The 21047-nt window shown below is 37.2% G+C and overlaps 1 protein-coding gene across 8 annotated transcripts in view; it reads right to left on the reverse strand.

Annotated features, from left to right (window-relative positions):
* myo9aa (myosin IXAa) overlaps positions 1-21047 on the reverse strand; it is a 244333-nt gene that overhangs the window by 86769 nt on the left and 136517 nt on the right. For 5 of the 8 annotated variants that reach the window (XM_067455438.1, XM_067455027.1, XM_067455282.1 and 2 more), the window contains 5 exons: positions 17993-18093; positions 15952-16078; positions 12782-12871; positions 10053-10169; positions 6991-7125 (listed from right to left, as the gene is read on the reverse strand). In XM_067455438.1, coding sequence (XP_067311539.1) covers positions 6991-7125; positions 10053-10169; positions 12782-12871; positions 15952-16078; positions 17993-18093 — 570 coding nt within the window. The remainder of the gene's footprint in view (positions 1-6990; positions 7126-10052; positions 10170-12781; positions 12872-15951; positions 16079-17992; positions 18094-21047) is intronic. The other 3 variants (XM_067455363.1, XM_067455111.1, XM_067455599.1) reach the window with 1 other exon arrangement.

A 21047-nucleotide genomic window follows, 5' to 3' on the forward strand; every position in this document is an offset into this window, starting at 1 on the left:
TTCTAAATTAACTTAAAAAAGAAATTAAACAAAATATAACTACTTTGACATTTAAAAACAAAACTGAACTATTTTAATGGCTGTGACATTGTGTAATGAGAGAAAAAACACAAGCAAGGCTAAGGCCTAGATTTGAGCTTCCTGTCTGCAAGCGTTCATTTTTCACAAAAGAGTAATGCGATTAACAAACTCATTTAAATTTCAGTAATTTTTAATTGTGTTACTTGATTAAAAAAATATTTAGTTACATGCGCATTACTGCTAAAAGTATTGGAATTACAGTAATGCGCTACAAAGTAACATGTTACCGTAATTCCACTACTTTTACTCCCAACACTGCCTCCATGTCACGATTATTGTCTGCTAGAGTCTGTTTGCTTCTTATTTATTAAATTCAGGCAATTGGCTAATGAAATGTTGATATAAATTAAGATTTAATTTATAAAAAAACGAAATTCACTTTAAAGAAAGACTTTCTACAAAACAAAACTTAATGAAGGGGTCAAAATAATTTCTGACCCACTGGCATCGTTGCATATTTCATAATCAATATAGCCTACATGAAATAATAATAAAAAAAAACAATATTTAAACACAAATATGAAACAAAATACATTGTTTATTAGCTACAAGTATAGTAGGCTAGCCTGGTTTTACCAGACTCTCGTACATTTCATTTGTACACATAGAGTCTGGCCACTCTCCATTGACAAGCGTTTATTTCCGCGAAGGCGGGCACTCTGTTGAGGTTTAAAACTATTGGATCAGCCCTGAGCCACTCTGGATCTGCCATAACCAATCGCTAACGTTTGGTCGTGACGTATGTCATGCGCCCTTCGCCTGTTTCACTCATGGAAAAATAAAACAAAAGTGCACATGTGCATGCCACCTCAGTAATAAAACTATAGGATAAAACCTAAAACTCGTGCATTCGGATTGTGATTTATTCACGTCACGGTGGACAGGAGAGTTTTGTGATCGGGAACGCGGCGCTCACGTGGTCCGTAACATCATTGTATGCTGTAAATAAAATGTCATATGCTTGGTATGATAATAAATGCTGCTATAAATAACGGACCGATTCAAATGTTTAAGTGCTTTTATTTTAATTTTTTTTAGCGGTGAAGAAATATATTGCTCTTCTAAATACTTGCCAGCATTTTAATGAAATACAAGTCTAGAAATGCATCCTAATAACAGCAAAGCAACCGTATGGTGTTCTGCAAGGGTCAAAAATGATTACAAACAGTGAATTTTGAAGTGATATATTGTTGAAAACTCAGAGATGTGGATTCAGACAGCTGTTACATCAACACGACCTTGCGTTTGTCAAAAGCAGTCGGTAACTCGTCCGGGGATTTTTTACGCGGGACGGATGGCAATAAAATAACTGACCAGTCCCTGTAAATTAAATGATGGCAATACCTTCTGACCCCACGAGGAACAGTTACCGCCCGAATAGCTTCAGCCAACTCCTTCATCACTAACGAAGCCAGCTGGAAATCAAACTCATGGCCAACAACAAACCCCAGCAAAGACTGTTATTGCTCCGGCTTTAACTTCTGGATATTCAGCAGCGGTGCCACAACGGAGTGAATGGTTTAGTTCGCATCTTTCTCCGCCGCCATTACTGAACTACATCTCAAACTAGCGCTCGACATCAACGTCATCGTTCTCAGCCACTCCCTCTGTTCGCTGATTGGACCGGTAAAAATTTGTTCGGAGAAAACCTAAGACTACACAGCAGTCCCAGACGTAGTACTGAAGGAAAATGAAAATTGAGCGGAAGTACGTAGGAGGGCAGAGCCAGGCTAATAGTAGGCTACAGTACAGATAAATTTCATGTCTATGCGGGATTTGAGCGCACGTCATTTTACCGGTGAGCGGTTCATGAGTGGAGTTGGCATTGAGCGGATTATTGAGGTGAGTCACACCAGTCCGCTTTGCTCATTACAGTCTCGTTCTCATGGTAAATGGACTGCATTTATATAGCGCTTTACATTTTTGCCTCACATTCACCCATTCATACACCGACGGCGATGTCAGCCATGTAAGGCGCCATCCAGCTCGTCGGGAGCAGCTGGGGTTAGGTGTCTTGCTCATGGACACTTCGACACTTGGTCAGGTGGAACCGGGGATCGAACCACCAACCTTCTGGTTTGTAGACAACCTACATGAACCACTGAGCCACTGCCGCCCCATCAGAACGTCCATATATTAAAAAATGGTTTAAAGCGGGTTCGGGCTCATGATTACAGTTAATGTGTCGGGCCGGGCTCAGACAACATGCATGGGCTCGGGTAGGGTCAGGCTTGATTTTTTTGGGCCCGATCTAAGCTCTACTCTACTGACATTTCCCAAAAACTGGAAGCACATATCGCAACACACTGTTCCAGCCAACCAATCACAGCACAGTGTGCTTTTCAGAAGGAGGGGCTTCAGAGACAAGAACTAAATAGAGCGTTACTGACAGACTGGAAAGAGAGGAGCCGCACTAATGGAGAATATGACGATTCGGGCATTAAAACCTGTTCTAGTAGAGCCAAAAAACAGCATCAAGACTTTGACCATGGGATTAATAGGTGATGTTTTCATGAAAGCGTCAATCGTCCTTTTGTGTTCGACAATGTTTACCAGAGTAACATGAGATGTGCACATAAGGTAACATCTCACAAAACCTGTTATAACTATACGGGTAAATCATATGTTTGGTCTGCAGCCAGAACAACAAAACAACAGGCCTGCAAAGTGTTTTCATGTTCCTCTGGAGGAGACTTCCTTTCGCCGGTCCGAGGTTTCATGGTCTTTGCGGTTTAATAATATGAAAGACATTCTTAGCATTTTGTTGCTTTTTTTTCTCCTCAACTGTTTCCTTGGATCGCTGGGAAAGTAAATGAAACAATAAAGGATGTAATCCCAGTAGGGATTCATACAATCAGTGGAATCTCTCTCCAGTTTGCACATTAAACGGCACAAGTATAAAACCAGCAGAACAGAGCAGATGATCTACACGTCTAGTTTAACTAAGGAAGAGCGATTAGGAGTACAAGAAACCTTCTGACTATTGATATTTCAGCATGATAATATGGTATACAGTATAATCCTATTCCTAAGTGAAGTTCGATAAAGGTTGATGTTTCTTTTGTTCAATGAGGGATAAAAGAAATCAATGTTTTTTACACTCATGAATGTCTGTTCATAATGATATAGTGCCACCCCAGGTGAAAAAGATGTACTATTTAACGTATTAAAAATGCATCATAGTACATCTGCATTGTACTTAAAACATACTCAAGTAAATTGTAATGCATTTAATAGTACATACTTCTCACCTGGGATTGTTTAGCACTTCAAGCAATGGGTTTGTACAAATCCTCAACCCACAGTATGAGCAATAATAATCTAGCCCTCATTTGAGGCACTTCAGCAACCGCATGCACTCTCTATTTGACTGATAAGAGAAACACACTCAAATAAAATCCATTTACAGCATCTCCATAAATGGCCCACTAATGGACTAATGAAAGTGTGTGTGGTGTTGTGTCTGGCTCCAGCATGGCTGTATTTATGGGCATCAGAAGGCCAGCATTCCTGCTACGCTGCCTATAATCTAACACTAACCTACTTCTACTACTAGTTTCCTGGTTTATTTGAATGGGGACAATACAGAAAACATGATTCTAGCTAAAGGCTGAAAAACACAGAGTATAGCATGTGATAAAGTACCTAGAAAGGTTTTTCTATATTAAAAAATTGAAAACTAACAACTCTATTATTTTATAAACAAACTAAAAAAAAACAACGGGCCTAAAATCGAGCCTTGAGGTACGCCCATTTTGTTGTTCAAATACTACAACTAACTTTTTTCCCCTATTACCGGAAATTAATGCTAAAACCCGCTTTCACTGAAAATAGATGTAATACATACAAATACAAACATATTTGAAGGATACTTCCAACCCTGGAAACATGAATAAAACCAAATTTTATACGTTTAAATGTGTAGTGCTCTGGTTTGGAGTGGCGTAAAGTATTTAAGTAAATGTACTTTTTACTGCAATACATTGGTGTTGAGTAATTACACATGACATTTTGCACTCCACCTAACTTTTTCTGCAGCAGTTTTTGCTATAAAGAGGGCATTAAAGGTACTATTTCGTGTGTGTTTTGCCTTTACTCACCCAAACATGTCATCAAGGCTACTTTACATGAATCCAAGTGCATTAGTAGGGAGGTGATGAATGCAAAAGTTTGATTTATGAGATGAGTTCATGACCACAGTCAGTGATGAGGCTGAAACCAGCACATCCAGTGCAAGAAGGCTTTGATTATTTAATTTTCCTGAACATCATTTTATTTATCCGCTATACTGACGAGACATTTTTAAGGACATTCGTTTACCTATGGCCTTTTTGAGCACTTGAGCTTCACTGAGACTTGAGAGTTTGTAGACGTTTAAGAGGCTGTGTTTACCTTGATTTATTGCAATATTGAGACGTTATTAAACATGATTTCTAATCTTACATATCAATAATTCCTATTTTCACTGGCATGTCTCAGCTGTCGACGATCAGTGCATCTTTGAGCCTATATTCAGTACAAGTAAAATATTGATACTTAACCATCATTTTATAAGATGATAAGTCATGTACTGTAATACACAACAAGTTTATGAAATTCGTTATTTTTATAAATATAAATGATGCCATCGATTTGGCTTTTTATCCATTGTTTTTAAAGCCTGAATAATTAAGAGATCTTAATTATTATTATTTTTTTATGGACTCATTTGGAGTTCAGACTGTAATACAGTAAGAAATACGAGACAATTATTGCATGTATAAAAGGATGAGATGCTTTATTCGAGATATACTGTCTAATAAGTTTAAAACCATTTATATTTATCGAATTAATTTTTTTTATATTTATCAAATTAAATATTGAATTAAACCTAAAAAATGTCAATTTCACTGTCAAAAACACTCACTTTTTTTATGATTTTCCTGCCGCCACATGGTTATCATCTCCATTTGTTCATTTAAAAATGTGTTGGTACTCAACATATGGACAACAACATTGAAAATCATTTACTAACAAACTAAAAAAACAAAAACAACGGGCCTTAAATCGAGCCCTGAGGTACGCCCATTTTGTTGTTCAAATACCATTTTGTCTGCTATTACTTGAACTTAATGCTGAACTCAATTCAAACAATCTTAACTAATCCAAGTTAGCTTAAAGTAAACTTTTTTTCTTCCTCAGTCAAACATTAACTAATGGTCATAAAGTATGAATCTGCACATTCCATGTTTTGTGTGAATAACCTGGGTAAGGTCTACATTAAACATTCAGTGTTACCACACGGCATACTTGGCGGTACACTCAGGATGTGAATTCATTCCTGACATCTGAATCCAAGAGTTTCCAACTCTTAGAGCAATTAAAGCGTGGAACTTGGCAGACGCAGTGAAATTCCTGTACTTTTATCAAGGAACAAACAGCAAAACTGTTGTGGCAATGGAAATGAATCCCTTCACAAATGCCATTTAAGAACATCAAAAATCCTTTTAACAAAGTTACTCAGAATCCAACTCAACGCGGGTTCAGCCTGAGCTCTTCATACCGTAGGATGACATATTTTTCGCAGGCCGAGGCCCGGACATGACTAAACATTTTAGCATTTCTGGCTCCATCTGCCTGAAGTCATTTTTTGAATGGGTTTTTGGTGAAATGACTGAAATACGGTCTGTGGTGAACACAAGCTCAAGATACTTTCATGTTTTATTCTATGCCATAAAACACATCAGTAATACCCCTTTGTCTTTCAAAAGGTGATTGCTAACAAGTGGCTAAATATCTACAAGTTAACATTAAAAATCAATTTCCCTATAGAGACAATAAATGTTGTGCTCTATAAATGGAGTCATGGGTAAAACATGTCATGTCACCGATTGGCTGATGGCTCTCAAAATTATGCAGTTACAGTATCATCCAGCAAAACAGCCATCCTGAAACTACAATTATATAGTACAATGAATCAGATAAGCACATTTAACTGTCCACACACTTTTGACAAGGATCAACTGTCACAGGAAACAGAGATGAAGTGCTAAACCAAGAAGTGATAGTCTATTACTCACACATCTACATAAAGTGACACGTCCTATGACTTTGTGTGTGTGTGTGTGTGTGTGATTTATGTGGATAAATGTACCTTGTGCAAGCAAATCTGTCAAAGTGAGTTTATCAAATCTGGACACTGGACTGACTAGAAACTTAAACTAACAAACCCTCTTTGAGCAAACATATACTTTGAGGTGCGTCACAAAGGCACGGCTTTGACAGGCTGTCATTACCGTAATTGGTTGCCTCTTTAGTCATCCTGAGAGAACGACCTCATTGAGAAAACACACATTATTACAGAGACACAATTCTTTGTCTGAGGTTGGAGTAAAGCAACCCCTTTTATTGTCTCATCAAATGGTTTATTTTGTGCGAAACTGTTACTATTAATGACAACCTACCTTGCATGATCAAACAGCCTAATCCATTAAAGAGTAATGGTGACAATTCCCTCGTTTTGTTGGATGAATTTATTTCTTTTATGGAAAGTTTACTTTCATAAAATGAAGAACTGGCCCATGCCCAAGTTTCTATGACATTCTGGTCCCTAAACTTACTGGCGTTAGTCTAAGGCAAGCACGAGTAATGAAAAACACATGTCCCTATGTTTTTCAATTAATCTCCATCAGGAGAATATATAACCTGGGCTGATTCAATGATGGATTCGTGCACTTCAGGGGCGGTTGAAACCTTTAACCGAAAACATTCAGTCAAGCAATATGTGGGTGCTTCATTTATTCTGTGTGCAGTCAAAACAACTCGTCATAATGGCTGGCAATAAATCAGTTATTAGACTATAATCTGGAGTTGTGGGGGAGAGAAGCTGATGGTTATCTCAGCTTTCAAATAAAAAAATGAACACATCACCTGCTCCAGCTTAAAGATGTGCTGGTTGAAATAGTGCTGGAGTCTCTCGTTGGCGAAGTTGATGCAGAATTGTTCAAAGCTGTTGTTCTCGTAGTCTTCGAAGCCAAAGATATCGAGAACCCCGATGGACAGGATCTGAAAACATGAAGAGATGGAAGCAACATTAAGAACAGAAAAGGCGATTTAAAGTGTCATTGTGGGGGTGATAAAGTTCAAATGTTAGGTTACTAACAATAAACACGTCTACAGTTTAGTTAACGCTTGCTTATCGAGATCAGGGATCTGCAGTGTGATCATTTCAGTTGCATTTACTAGGAAAATACAGCAATTTTATTATGTATGACTATAAAAGAGATTTATCGTTCAATAATCCTTATCAGCTGATAAACGCACTTATTTTCAGCCATCGGCCGATTGTTTACAAACAGCCAATGATCAGGGCCGATTATATCCTGTCAATCAAAAGGGGGCGGGAAAGAAAGTACTGTGTGAAGAAAGTATTGCATTGAATTTAGGCCAAGTTAACGTGACAATAATGCATTAACAGTTAAAAAAACAGGGTTGCAAGGTCTGCGTTTATTTTCCCTACACTAAACATTATTTGCAGAGCCTCCCATCCAATAATCACAGAGCTTTGCATTTTGTTACTGCTAATAAGAAACAAAGTCTCAGCTTTCAAAATCTGTCCATTTTATCACAAAATTCAAACAATAAATGCTGTTTTAAAGCTCTTTAATGTGACGTGACGGATTGCTGTAGCATCTCAGTCTTTTCTTCCACTTTAATGCAAGTTATTATAGCATGAAAAAACATGCATGAACATCAGAAGGTATGTTGAAAAAAACACTACAACTTTCTGAAATGAATCATATCTCATGTAATCGCTCAACCAGTGTTTCAACCACGGAAAGACATCAATAAAACTTGTGAACGATACGTCACATAACATTGCATTTACCTCAGGAAAGTAATCAAAAGTTCACAGTTCATTATTTAGCTATAAAAACAGCAAATATGAGCGTATTTGCTGTTAGTTATACATGTAGAGTACCAGTCAAAAGTTTGGAAACATTAAGGTTTTTTAAAGGTGCCCTAGAATGATTTGAAACAATATGTTAAATTGTTCTCTGAGGGTATGTGGCTTATTTAAGGGGAAAAAATGTCCAGATACAGTTTTACAGGTCCATTTACAACCCTATAAACTGTCCCTAGGATGTAATGCTCTGTTTTTGCCTTATTTGGAAGAGTCATGAATATTAATGTTGAGCTCTGCTCTGATTGGCGTATTTCAGCAGCTCACAGCAGTTCAGTGAAGCGGCTCGTGAGTCCTGACCTTCCTGACACAACACAGACCAACTGAATGACACTTTGAGCAAAACATCTCAAATGGAGATTGATAAAATGCAGCTTACTTGTTTATTGGTGTTTTCAGATCATCCGCGCGCGAGAAAGAGCTCGCGCGGTTGCCAGATTTCAGTAAGTAAATCCCCCAAACAGAACTTTTCTGTGAAAAGAAACCCGTATACACTCCGTTTTTTACCTAAACATGTCCAATCTGGCAACCATATGCACAGGAGCTCTCTCTCGCGCACGGACGATCTGAAAACACCAATAAACAAGTAAGCTGCATTTTATCAATCTCCATTGACTATCGTTTTAACTTATATGGTGGAAAAGGTGACGTTTGCTAGAAGGATCGCGTGAATGATCTGTAACCAAAGTATCTACGGTTGTATTTTGTAAGACAAAATAATATTAGCCTTTGTCATTAGACACACAATTTAGTTTGGTATGGTACTTGGTGTTTCCTATTGTTACTGTAGTAGCATCTTGCGTCATCTAGACAATGCAGTCTCTCTAAGAAACTTTCACTTTAATCAGAAATTGTTTAAACAGTCAATAAGTGGATAAATTACTTACTGCTTGCAGGAATATAGTTGCCCCTTTCTTCAGTTTAAAACACTGAGTGAAGCTTGCTTGAAATGGGCCGAACAAACAAACAATTTGTTGTGGTATCCGATTATAATAAACCTCAACCGTGTTTCATGAGAGCCGTGTTTGCTATCTTCCAGTGTCTTGTTTACCGTCAGTAGATTCGGCTTGCTGGACAGATGCAAATGTTGTGGGCGTGCATATAAATGATCCCCAACGCTTGCGTCACGGTTGGGTTTATGTTGAGAAGCACTTTTTTTCCGTGGTGTTTTTGATTTACGAGATTTACATAAGAAGTAGGAGGCAATGGTGTTTAAGACTCACTGTATGTGATGTCCATGTACTGAACTCTTATTATTTCACTATGGCAAGGTTAATTCAATTTTTCATTCTAGGACACCTTTAATGTTTTTGAAAGAAAAGCAGTCTCATCTGCTCACCAATGCTGAATTTATTTAATCAGAAATACAGTAATACTGTGTAATATTATTACAATTTAAAATAACTGTTTTCTATATGAATGTATTGTAAAATGTAATTTATTCATGTGATCAAAGCTGAGTTTTCAGCATCATTATTCTGTATATATTTTCTGTATATATATATATATATATATATATATATATATATATATATATATATATATATATATATATATATATATATATATATATATATATATATACTCTGTATATTATTCTATATGAGTTTACCATCATTGCTCCAGTCTTCAGTGTCACATGATCAGACTAACAGAGCCCTGCACTTTTAAGAATTGTGTTCGAACACATTTCCAAACGCAACGGTGCATTTAATCAAGCAAGCTTGTTTAGCTCGAATGTTCTCTCGACTCTAACATAATGTTCTGCAGAAATCTTCTAGTGAATACATAACAGCAGGGGCCCATTCAGTGTGGCTGAATATATCCCATTACATAATGTCTCCATCCATAATTTAGAGATTAAAGCAGTGAGAGCCGCAGAAAAACAGGGTGCGTCTCTGTCAGATAGACTCATATTCCTGCTGTGTAATGTAATTGCTGTCAGGTGCCATCCATGAAGCTAATGCAGCTGCTAATATCAGGCTCTTATTGTTTTCATTCTTTGGGATTTTTTGGGAGTAAAAATGACCTTGGCTGACTCTTCCAAGTCTCTTTGGTTGAGCAGGGCATGATTGATCCTGAACACGATCCAGTCAAAAAGAGCACTGTAGAGGGACTTAGCCATGGAGTCCCGTACCGTTCCAGCCTGCAAGAGAGAGAAGAATGTCACTGATTTAATTATAAAGACTTTTTAAACCAAGAACAGGGCTCCAGACTGAGGCCAAATGGTTGCATTTTGCAACTTTTTTTCCTGTCGGTGCGACTACATTTTGTTAGAGGTCACACTAGTGCCACCACGGTGCGCAACTGATAAGAAGTTCAAAAACTTTTCTTCGTGTTGTGACTGAATTACACAGAAAGCAAGTAACGAGCTCCTTTAATAATCACTGAAGCTGTCGTCAGGCCAGTGTGAGACTATAGGAGAACAATGGTACAATTGTTAGTAGAATATTTACATTTTCCCTATAAAAATTTGTTTTTGCACATCACTGTTATTAAGAAAAGTGAATTTTATCTGCATATAAATTCAATCTCAGCACTTCACTTTTAAATCTCCAATTAACAAACATACTCTTATTAGTAACTGCACTTATGAATGTAAAACTGCAATTTTATGATTAAACCCCTAGCGCTGCCAAATCAGGAGCTGGTGCCATCATCTTTGGCTAAAGCTAATGTCCTCCCCTTCATTTCCATGTAAAGCGCTTTAAGTGCCTAGAAAAGCACCATAGAAATGTAACTAATTATTAGTATTATTAAATGTTAGTCTGGAGCTCTGCAAGGTAGATGTGACGAATGAGACCAAGAAGTGTGTTGTGAACTAACATTCAAAACAGCCTAAGCACTTATTTCAATACATTAGCAAAATATTTGAGCTGTAGCGTTTCCTAAATGTTCATTTGAGGTGGGACTACTATTATAGATGATTAAACCTCTGGATGGCCAGTATTTGTTCACGTTAACATGTCTTACAAAATGAATGATGACATTCAGCTGTTTAATACTCAATATTGTGACAGAGCCGTGCACAATCCAATCTTCTGTGACGGAGCTACAGCTAACGCAAAGACTGATCTAAAACTAGCACAGATCATCCAAAATAGTTGGATGTTGTTGCTACTTAAAAACACAAGAAAGGGAAGGATCGTGAAACTAGCCTGTTGATTCTTTAGGTACCTTAATGCCAAATAAATAATATTCCATAATCACCACAATATTGGTTGATTTAACATCGCCAAAGTCATTGCACATATATCTGGAATCTACAAAATACTGACCACTCCTAGTTAGAGGGACAGAAAACTTTTATTTGTGGTTATATAAATGACTTAACTCCATATATTCAAGGCTTTTAATGTTTAAATCTGCAAGCATATGAAGTTCAAGGGTTTTATGAAGTTGTTTGTGAACCTCTGATTTTAATAAAACAGCTCGCCGGTTCAATATTTAAAGATGACGGGAGAACATTAGAGTCCTAATGCTGGAAAAGATCTCTGAAAAAATGCTCATGGCTGGGTCTAATTATGAAGATGAATCATGACGAAGCCCTTGAGAAACACATCACTACACTGAGAGTCACTTCAATGAGGGGGCCAAATGAAGACAATCAGAAAATGTTCAAAATTAACACCAAAGTATCTTGTTAGGACGATTCCATCTGGTTAACACTTTATTTAACATGCTAACATGCTTCACAACAGCGCTGCTACATATAACGGTGCATTTCTAACATTTTAAATCACTGTCCCATTCAATCTCGTGTGTCCTTAACAATAACACAACAATGGGTTACACTGTTTCGATAATAGACATTCTGCTATCTATAAGTGACTTTGCAACTAAGGGTGGGAAATATGACCAAATTATATGATATGATAAATTTTACTTGTATGAACAAGTTAAGTAAATTTTTTACTCGGACAAGTGAATGAACGATTAACTTGTCCAAAGGACAAGCACATGAAAATGCTTAATGTCGAGCCCTGACATTTGATTTACACACAATTGTTTACTTTCACTTAAGACTTAACAGGTCGTGTTTACATCAATACTCCACACAATGGGCATTTTAAATAATTGCATGTGTATTCGAGCATTCAAGTGTAATAAGACGCATGCTGAGAGACGTGGCTTTCTGTGCACGTATTTGGTAAGTTAGATGCAAAGATACTTAAAGTTAATATAATGTCTAAAGCCGGAGATGCACGGTGTGATTTTTGCTGTCGTCCGAGCTTGCAGATGATTTTTTTTTTCACTTTGGAGAAATAGTGTTTAAAAAAATTAAGTCGATTTTCACCAACATATAGGCTGTGCCCTATTGCCAAATCATACACAACCACGTCTCGCAGGTTAAATATATGAGTATTATTAGGCTATAAGTGGCTTGAGCCATACATTACATACATACATAATGACGCGATTATCAAGTTAACTGACTCGTAGCATGTGCAATATCAAACGACCTCCCGGGCGTCCGAACTCCCACATTGTACGCCCGTTTTAAAGTGGACCATCAAAATAAAGTGTTGCCCAATGATGTGATTCATTTGCAAAATGCAGGCCATGATGCTTCTTGTAACAAAGAATTCTCCTCACACCAAAAACGTTTCTTTAACAGTCAGATTTTTTACAATTGTCTGTCTAATATCATCCAAAACTGATGTTGATATTCATAATAAGGTGTTTCCAGGACATGACCCAATATTTGGTTTTATTCTGGCTATCTGGTCAATGTTTTAAACAGCAATGTTTGCTTACCTCAGCCAGTTTGTATGGGACTATCAGCTTCTCGCCCACTGTCACCGTCTTCCGAGTTGTCAGGGCCTCAAAGAGCATCTCCTCTTTGACCTGTCATGACACAGGAACAATTAGACATTAACTTTTTGGTGTATGGTATAATACAGATCAAAGGATTTGGACAGTAATGCATCCCAAATCTCAAGTTTCTCAAGCAATAACACACAAGGATCACACTCAGTGTTTAATTACATACTGTAGATGGACAAGGAGCAAAACATTACAAGCACTAATGGCTGTGAGAAAGATTTCTTTTCAATTGTTGACTTTGGGGCCTGCAATGTTGAATTGTCCTTTAATTAAACATCCGGTAGCACTCCGTAATATTGACTTTTGAGGTTTCTTAAGACAGAGAGAGACTGTAATTTAGCACTGGATCCACCTCTATATATTGTAACATTAGTAAATAAAAACAATACAGCTATAATAAGGACTCAAATGGTTAGAATACCAGTAAATAAATCTTACACTGCAAAAAATGCTCTTCTTACTCAGTATTTTTGTCTTGTTTCTAGTCCAAACATCTAAAAATTCTTAAAACAAGAAGTATTTACTAGACAAGCAAAAGTAATTGTCTTGTTTTGATTTATTTTCCCCCAAAACAAGACACAAACTTTTGCTTATGTAGTAGATGCTTTTTTGTGTGTGTGCAATATTTTGCAGTGTAGCAACTGTTACGAATCAAAGTCTGCACACTCAATGCCATGGACAATCAAGAGACCCTAACACTCGCTCATTAACACATTAAAGGGCCGATTTGAACCCAGCGGTGAACTGTGAAAAATATGTGGCTGGTTTATGCACACAGGAAAAAATGTCTACATCTAATATAGTGATTATATAAACTCATTGAGCCTGATGTTGAGTCATTCATCTGTAATCGTGAACAGCTGTGTAAGGGATCAAAGGTTTGGCCTGGCCTCATCTGCATATATTACAATAATTTTGATGACACACACACACACACACACACACACACACACACACACACACACACACACACACACACACACACACACACACACACACACACACACACACACACCTGTGTCTGCAGTCTGAGGGCAATTGTAAAAACACTTGCATGTTCATTCTCTCTTTCCTTCAGAGGGATTCATGAAGGTGTGTGTCTAAAGATAAAGGCCAGATGTGCTTTGATCACACTATTAGGCCACGAGAGGTCCTGGTATGGAGAGGTATGTGCATACATTATATATGTGTTGAGTTCAAAGCCTCCGAGCAATCACATCCTATATCCTGTTGGCTCACAGTACAGGGCTCCATGGCCTTCATTCAGGAACTCTATCTACTTCCTGGAGTAGGTCTGTTTGCTGACCAAATCCTGTGCAAAAGAAGCCCAGCCTTCCTCTTTTTTTCCAAGAGATTTGTTCACATATGGTCCCAAGAATATGCTTTTTTGTTTTGTTTTCAATAAGACTTAAATAATAAGTGGATTAATGTATAGTAGGATCAAAGCGATGTAGATTTGAAAGCCATAATGCAAGAAAAAAGGCTGATTACAAACAAAAGACTAATGAAGAATAGGTCTCATTAGCTACGCATGTTTCCATCCAAAGTTGCGAATGTAACATACGCAAAATTGCAATATCACATAAAACATTTGCAGATAAAGCACCGTTTCGATCCACTGAATCGAAGAGAAGATAATCATCACTTCCTGATAAACTAAGCCACCATATATAATCATTTTCATATAATATAAATGATTTGCGTCTCAATAAACGTGTAGTCGTGCTGCTTTCAGAGGCAGATGCTGCTGTTTGGGAACGCAGTCGTGTCAGACAGTTCTAGGAGGAAATATAAATCAAGCATCTTTAACCACACGCTTTTGAATGACAAACATCATTTCAGACGCTTTGCAAACAAGATTTTTCTGCTGGTTAGTGCAGTTATGATATTATATCGCGAAAGTCACATGGTAATTTTTATGCGCATCTAGACGCACCCTAGCGGCAGTAAATCTAATCTTATTCAAGCAACTCTCAGTACACTTCTGAGCTGTAAAAACCAAACTCTGGTCGGGCCAATCACATTGTGTATAGAGTCGGTGGGCGGGGCTTAACCTTATTATTATTTACTTTATGTTATTTTTTCCCAAAACAAGACAATAATTTTTACTTGTCTAGTAAATGTTTCTTAATGTAAGAATTTTTTAAAAATTTGACTAGAAACACGACAAAAATACTAAGTAAGAAAAGCATTTTTTGCAGTGTAGTAGTTTTGCTCACTGGAGGTAAACAGGTTATCAGTGAACACTAGCCACGTTTACATGCATACTTTTTTGTCATTCCGATTGAAATATTTAGTGGACTGTTTACATGAGACGTTATCTAAACCGATCTGGGGTCACATGAGCTGACTTTCCGTCGCAATCATCACAGCTTTCAGTATGTCTGTTGCATCAGAAATGTCGACGCCATCCTCTCCAGCAGCTGAATGTGTTCACGGACGCCATAGCAACTCTCAACGACCACCAGGACTATACGGTTTCATAAAAGCTATTTATTTATTGTAAAGTGTAATAATCATCTAATACAAAATAAAATCTTCTGTCAGGTGCAGTTGAAGTAAAAAGTGCCTGGGACAAACGCTGTCAAGATGAGAGGGTGTAGCCGGGCTATGTCTGTGTCATTATGCCAACATTATCTTCATAACTTCTAAAGAAATAAAAAGTTCACCCCTCAGAAAAATTAACTTTCCTCTCAACATTATAGCCGGCGTGTGAGCGCGCCGCGCAGTCAGTGGTGAAGGCGCATGCTGTGTATCACGTCACATAAGGACACACACTCAAAAGTAATCCGGTCAGGTCGTTTACATGGTTAAACTTTTCTTTTGATCGGTTCATGAAAAGGTTTATCCCACCCCTCTCAAACCGATTACAATTTCATTCGGTTTGGGCGTTTTTATTCCGATTGAGGTGTTTATATGAAGCATTTTCATTTGGATTAGACTTTTAAACCAAATTACAGTGCTCCATGTAAACGCACCTACTGACTTCAGATTTCAGTCTATTGGACCGAGGACATGCAGGTTCACTATGATAAAGCATAAAGCATATGGCCGAGCGAAACATGTGTCTTGTGATTTATTGTGATGGACTAATCCTGTACCTCGAGCAGCTCTGACACTACAGGCAGGACTTCAGGATTGCAGATGTCAATGGAGTCATCCCGGTATATCTTCTTCTTGTATCGGATATTCCCTAAATGAAGGATAGCTGACAGCAGAGAGAAAATTCTGCAAGGAAAAAAAAAACAGATGTTCCTGAGTGAGAGATATAAATGGGTACTGGACAAATGTGTTCATACCTTTTTTATGCTTGTCATCTTTTTATTTTTATTTTTATTTTTATTTTAGTTAACTTAAACAGTCAAACCAGTGGTTTAAACATCAAAGGGGGCCTCAAGATGACTTCAATTATTACATTTGTTTATATTACTATTATTATTGTAATAAAATATTACTAGATTATGCCGTTTTTTATAATGAGTATACATATTTCTAGTTATGCTAAGCTCTAAGTTATTTTAAGTGAATATTGTTGTGGACAATGAAGTTTAAAATCCACCGTTTTAAACCTCTTCGTTTAGGGGTCACACTTGACTCCTCCTTGGACAAAACTGACCAAAGCCTTGAAAAATGTAATTTTATTCAGGCAATTCAAAATAATATATTTTTGCTCTATAACATATTTTGATTATTATTTAGAATTTTGTGATGCTATGCAATATTTATAAATTTTTTATGAGCTATTTTTACCATTTGAAGAAAAAAGTATATGAATTAATGTATAGTGGGATCTAAGCTATGGAGATTGGAAACCCATAATGCCAGTATTTTGTATAAATGGAATATTTCATAATAAAATAGAGACAAGGCCTTTAAAATCTTGGAAAGCATTTTTGTTACTCAGTATTTCATAATTAGAAAAAATCTAACAAAATAAGCAATAAATCTTCTTGTTGAGCACTTTTTTCTGCATAGTGGCTGATTTGTAGTTTGTACTCTTGAGTTTTCGTATTTCCCATGCATTTCCTATGTCGGTCATTTTTGGCAGAGAAGGAGCCACATATGTTTTGTTTTTTTCTTCCCTTTAATATATCCTAATGATGTCTATAATTTTTTGAGTTTTCACATAGCTAATGTGACAACAGCCACAAAGTGTCAACTCATTTCCATTGAAGCAAATAAATACAAATCAAAAAATCTAAACTTGTTTGGTCATTTCTGACCAAAGAGGCCTAAAGGGTTAAAGAGATAGTTTAGCCCAAAATGAAAACTGTCATCATTCACTCAATTAACATGCTATTTTAAATCTGTGACTTTCCTTTTTCATGAAATACAAGAGAGAAATATTGATGTTTTGAACTGGTCAGTTATTTTCACACAATGAATGGACACTAAAGCTTTCAAGCTTTAAAAAAAGACTCAAAAGCATCATATAGCAAAGTAGTCCTTTAAAACTTTTCGAAGAAAACATTTTCTAGAAAGACTTCAGATAATACGTGGATTAATGTATGGTGGGATCAGAAAGCCATAATGCCAGAATAAAGGCTGAACACAAACAAAAGAATAATGAAGATAAAGATTAGGTCTCATTGTGTGAAAGCTTCGTCGAGTGAGAAAAATCGAGACGTGAATGAAGCGCTTCACCTCACCAGACATTAGACGATAGACAGCAAGAAGGTGTTTAGGTGTAAAACTTTCTTTTTTCCATCAAATACAAAAAGAGAAATATAGATGTATTGTACTGGTCAGTCATTTCCACACGATGAATGGACACTAAAGCGTTAAAAACAACACAAATCATCATAAAAATAGCAAAATAGACCTTAAAACTATGCCCCCAATTATTGTAAAACTACAGTATATGATATTGTTTGTGATGAACAGACTGACACATAAGTTATTTCCTGTAAATCTTCCCATCTAATGGTTCATTATTACGTTTAAAACTATTACTAAACACAAACTCTCATGAATGTGCGTGAAGGAGAGCTAGGCTAGAAGTCAAGATTTGCAAAAGGCCAACATATTCAAAAATAAATTGTTTAGACTATTTACTTAAGAGAATAAATATTTAATGCATGCTCATAGCTAATGAAGACATAAAAAGTTTGCATGCAAAGTTTGTGTTTTGGACAAACTCACTGTTTACGTGTGATGGGAAGGAAGCCCACCATCTCCATAGCCAGCTGCAAGCGCTCGAAGTCGTGCTTAAGATCCTCCCCTTCAACTGTGAAGCAATCCTGCTAGTGTCAACAAGACAAAAAAAAGAAGGTTACCGGCACTACAAACAATTAAACACCATTTCACACCACAGTCACAGCCTGAGGTTTGTTCATGGGTGGTGTGCTATGCAATAATTGCATTTAATTACTCGGTTCAAAAAGCTCATAAACCTGATATACCATTGATGTTTCCAAAATGCTACAGCACATCAATACATAATAGGCTAATAGCATGTTGCGTTTCAGCTGCTCGAATGCATTCAAACACACACGTGGACAGTAGAGCAGCTTTTGAGGGCTTATGTGCTGCCAACGCTCCGGAGAGAAACTGTCAGGGTTTGGTTGATTGACTTAAAGCACCATGTCATTATGACGTTTGGTCAAAAAAGCAAGAGCTGCCACATTTTTCTGGTTGAAAATGAGGGCCCTGGTGAATGTTAGCATATGCATGTTCTGCCCATGCAGTGGAAAATCCAGAGTGATTTGCCTTTTACACACACACAGGAAATTTGGCACACCAGTAATGGTAAGAGAAAACTAGCAATTTATGACTAGATTCATTGCATCAAACGGATCTGAACTAGAACGGTTACCGGGTTTTCGGTGCAGAAACCAGCTGCATACGTGTGCATCACCATCCCACAAAAGGATGAAATCTGGATTAGAAATAACAGCTAATGATCTAAAAGATGATTTTCCATGTGCAAGATCTGTGTTTCTCAACGCAGAGTTAGAAAAGTATACAATGTTGTAGGGCTGGGCGATAAATCGATTTTATGGATTAATTCGAGTTTGTAGTTTCATGTCGATTTTTGTGAATGAAAATCGGTTTTTTTTCTTTAAAATCCGCCGACGCTCCCTCTGGGCTCCCGTAATGGCTCAACCCTCCCCCGCGCGTTTGCCACAGAGATACACAAACAACAAGGATAGGGTCTAACAAGTGTCATTGGTTCAGTATTTCACAGAACTATTAACAATACCCCACTGCAAAGTGTGTTTGAAGTCTGAACGGAGCTGCGCTTATTTGAGCTGCGCGGACAATGAACGCAGCGCGAGCTCATACACGGGCAGATCTCGTGACAGACACGATACACAGCGCTGGAGATCCAGAGTTAATAACAGCGCTACTGTGATCTAGTGGAAGCGTTCGGCGCAGAATTCTATTATAAACCACAGGTATCAGATCAAACAGAGCTGACGTGGAGACAACATGAGCGAAGGTCAGGGGTTTCAGTCACAAATCACCAACATTCACCATGATTTACTGTAGTAAAACCACATGGATTTAATGTTGTTGTCAATATTTATCTCAGGATTCGTACAACCTTTTGAGATTGAAATTCAAGCACTTTCCAATGGTTTCGTACACTTATTTGTACACTCACTTACTGCACTTATTTCCAGCACTTCAAAGCTCTAAATATCCAAAATATGCTATTTTTAATGTGATGGTTTGTAAAACTAAAAGTGTAAAGGGGTCTTGTGAAAGAAATCGTATTTTAGTTAATTTTTTTTAATGTTTAATCCATTTTGTGGCAAACAAGCATTTTTTATTTAAAAAAAAGATATGCAGTGCCCACCACTATAACCAGCAGAAGAGCACTTATTGATTTATTAGCCATTTACACTCCTTAATATATGGAGAAAAGTACGAAGTCACCAAGTCTCATGAAAAACTAAATTACACAGAAAGCAAGTAAAGAGCTCATTTTATAATAACTGAAGCTATCGGTCAGTTCAGTTTGAGAATATTGAAGAACAATGGTAATCTATATTTAATAATATCATTAGCATATTATTAAATAGCATAACATTTCAATTTTCCCTATACTTTTTTTGCACATTACTGTTAATAAAATCTGCATATCAATTAATAAACCTTTGATATGTATACTGTATATTGCAAAAGATATGGTGCCCATTTATACTGTGGAATGGTCTGGGTTATTCACATGCTGAAAGTTTGGCACCCCAGGTAGACACTCTACCAAGCCGCAAATATTTTACCTAAACAAAATAAAGTTAAAACTTGTTTTGAACAATTTCTTTGTCATGCAGATTGATTTTAAGTAGGAGGGGGGGGGGGGGGGGGATCGATTAAAATCGTAATTCGAATTTTTTGGCAAAAAATCTGGGATTTTTTTTTTTGGGCCATATCGCCCAGCCCTACAATGTTGTGACTATTTTACTACTGGATAAAACTATAGAAAATAATGTTGATGACAATATTAGGAAGCAGATAATGTCAGAGCATATGTCACCCGTTAACGGAAACCAGGGACACAAGTCGGCAGCTCTACTATTGAGAAAAATGAGAAAGAAGCGTTTTTTTTCCCCTTCAAATTATGTGATTTTCGCTTTTTTGCAGAATCTGTTTTTTGCAGAACCGAAGAAGCCTCTCTGTGTTTGAGATGGCATTAATTGTATATTTAAAAGCGTATATTTTGAGTTTGAAATCGCCTTGTTTTGTCTGTGTGTATTTCCATACTGGCTTTTGTTGTTGCCCCGCCCTCCAAGGGACGCGTGGCTAATTATTCATGCAGCGCTCTGGCCGGCTGTAGAGATGATCTAAGCGACGATGAAAGCGGCATAATAAGACTGGATAATACCCTAATCTACAACTGAGCGAAGATGAAGAAGAGGAAGAATGTATCAAACTGGCGTCAGACGAGTTGGACCGTAAGAAATCAGAGGCTATAGCGATAGTAACATTTGACGGGGATAAAGACAGAGAAATGGGTCAAATCTTTAACCGTGGCTATAGTGTAGAGGTAAGGCGCATGTCATCAAGTTGACGCAACTCGATCAGAGGATCGAATCTGCCTTTTGCCACACTCTCTCTACTCCCTTTTCCCATCACATATCAGATCGGAAAGGCATTTATTTTCAAAAAGAATTGAGAAAATGTTAGTGGAAATAATCTAACGTGTTTATTAATTAATTAATTAAAGTGTTACGGTTAGAGCAGGGGTCTC

This window comes from Pseudorasbora parva, chromosome 1, assembly GCF_024679245.1.
Source record: "Pseudorasbora parva isolate DD20220531a chromosome 1, ASM2467924v1, whole genome shotgun sequence".
NCBI classification, from domain to species: Eukaryota; Metazoa; Chordata; class Actinopteri; order Cypriniformes; family Gobionidae; genus Pseudorasbora; species Pseudorasbora parva.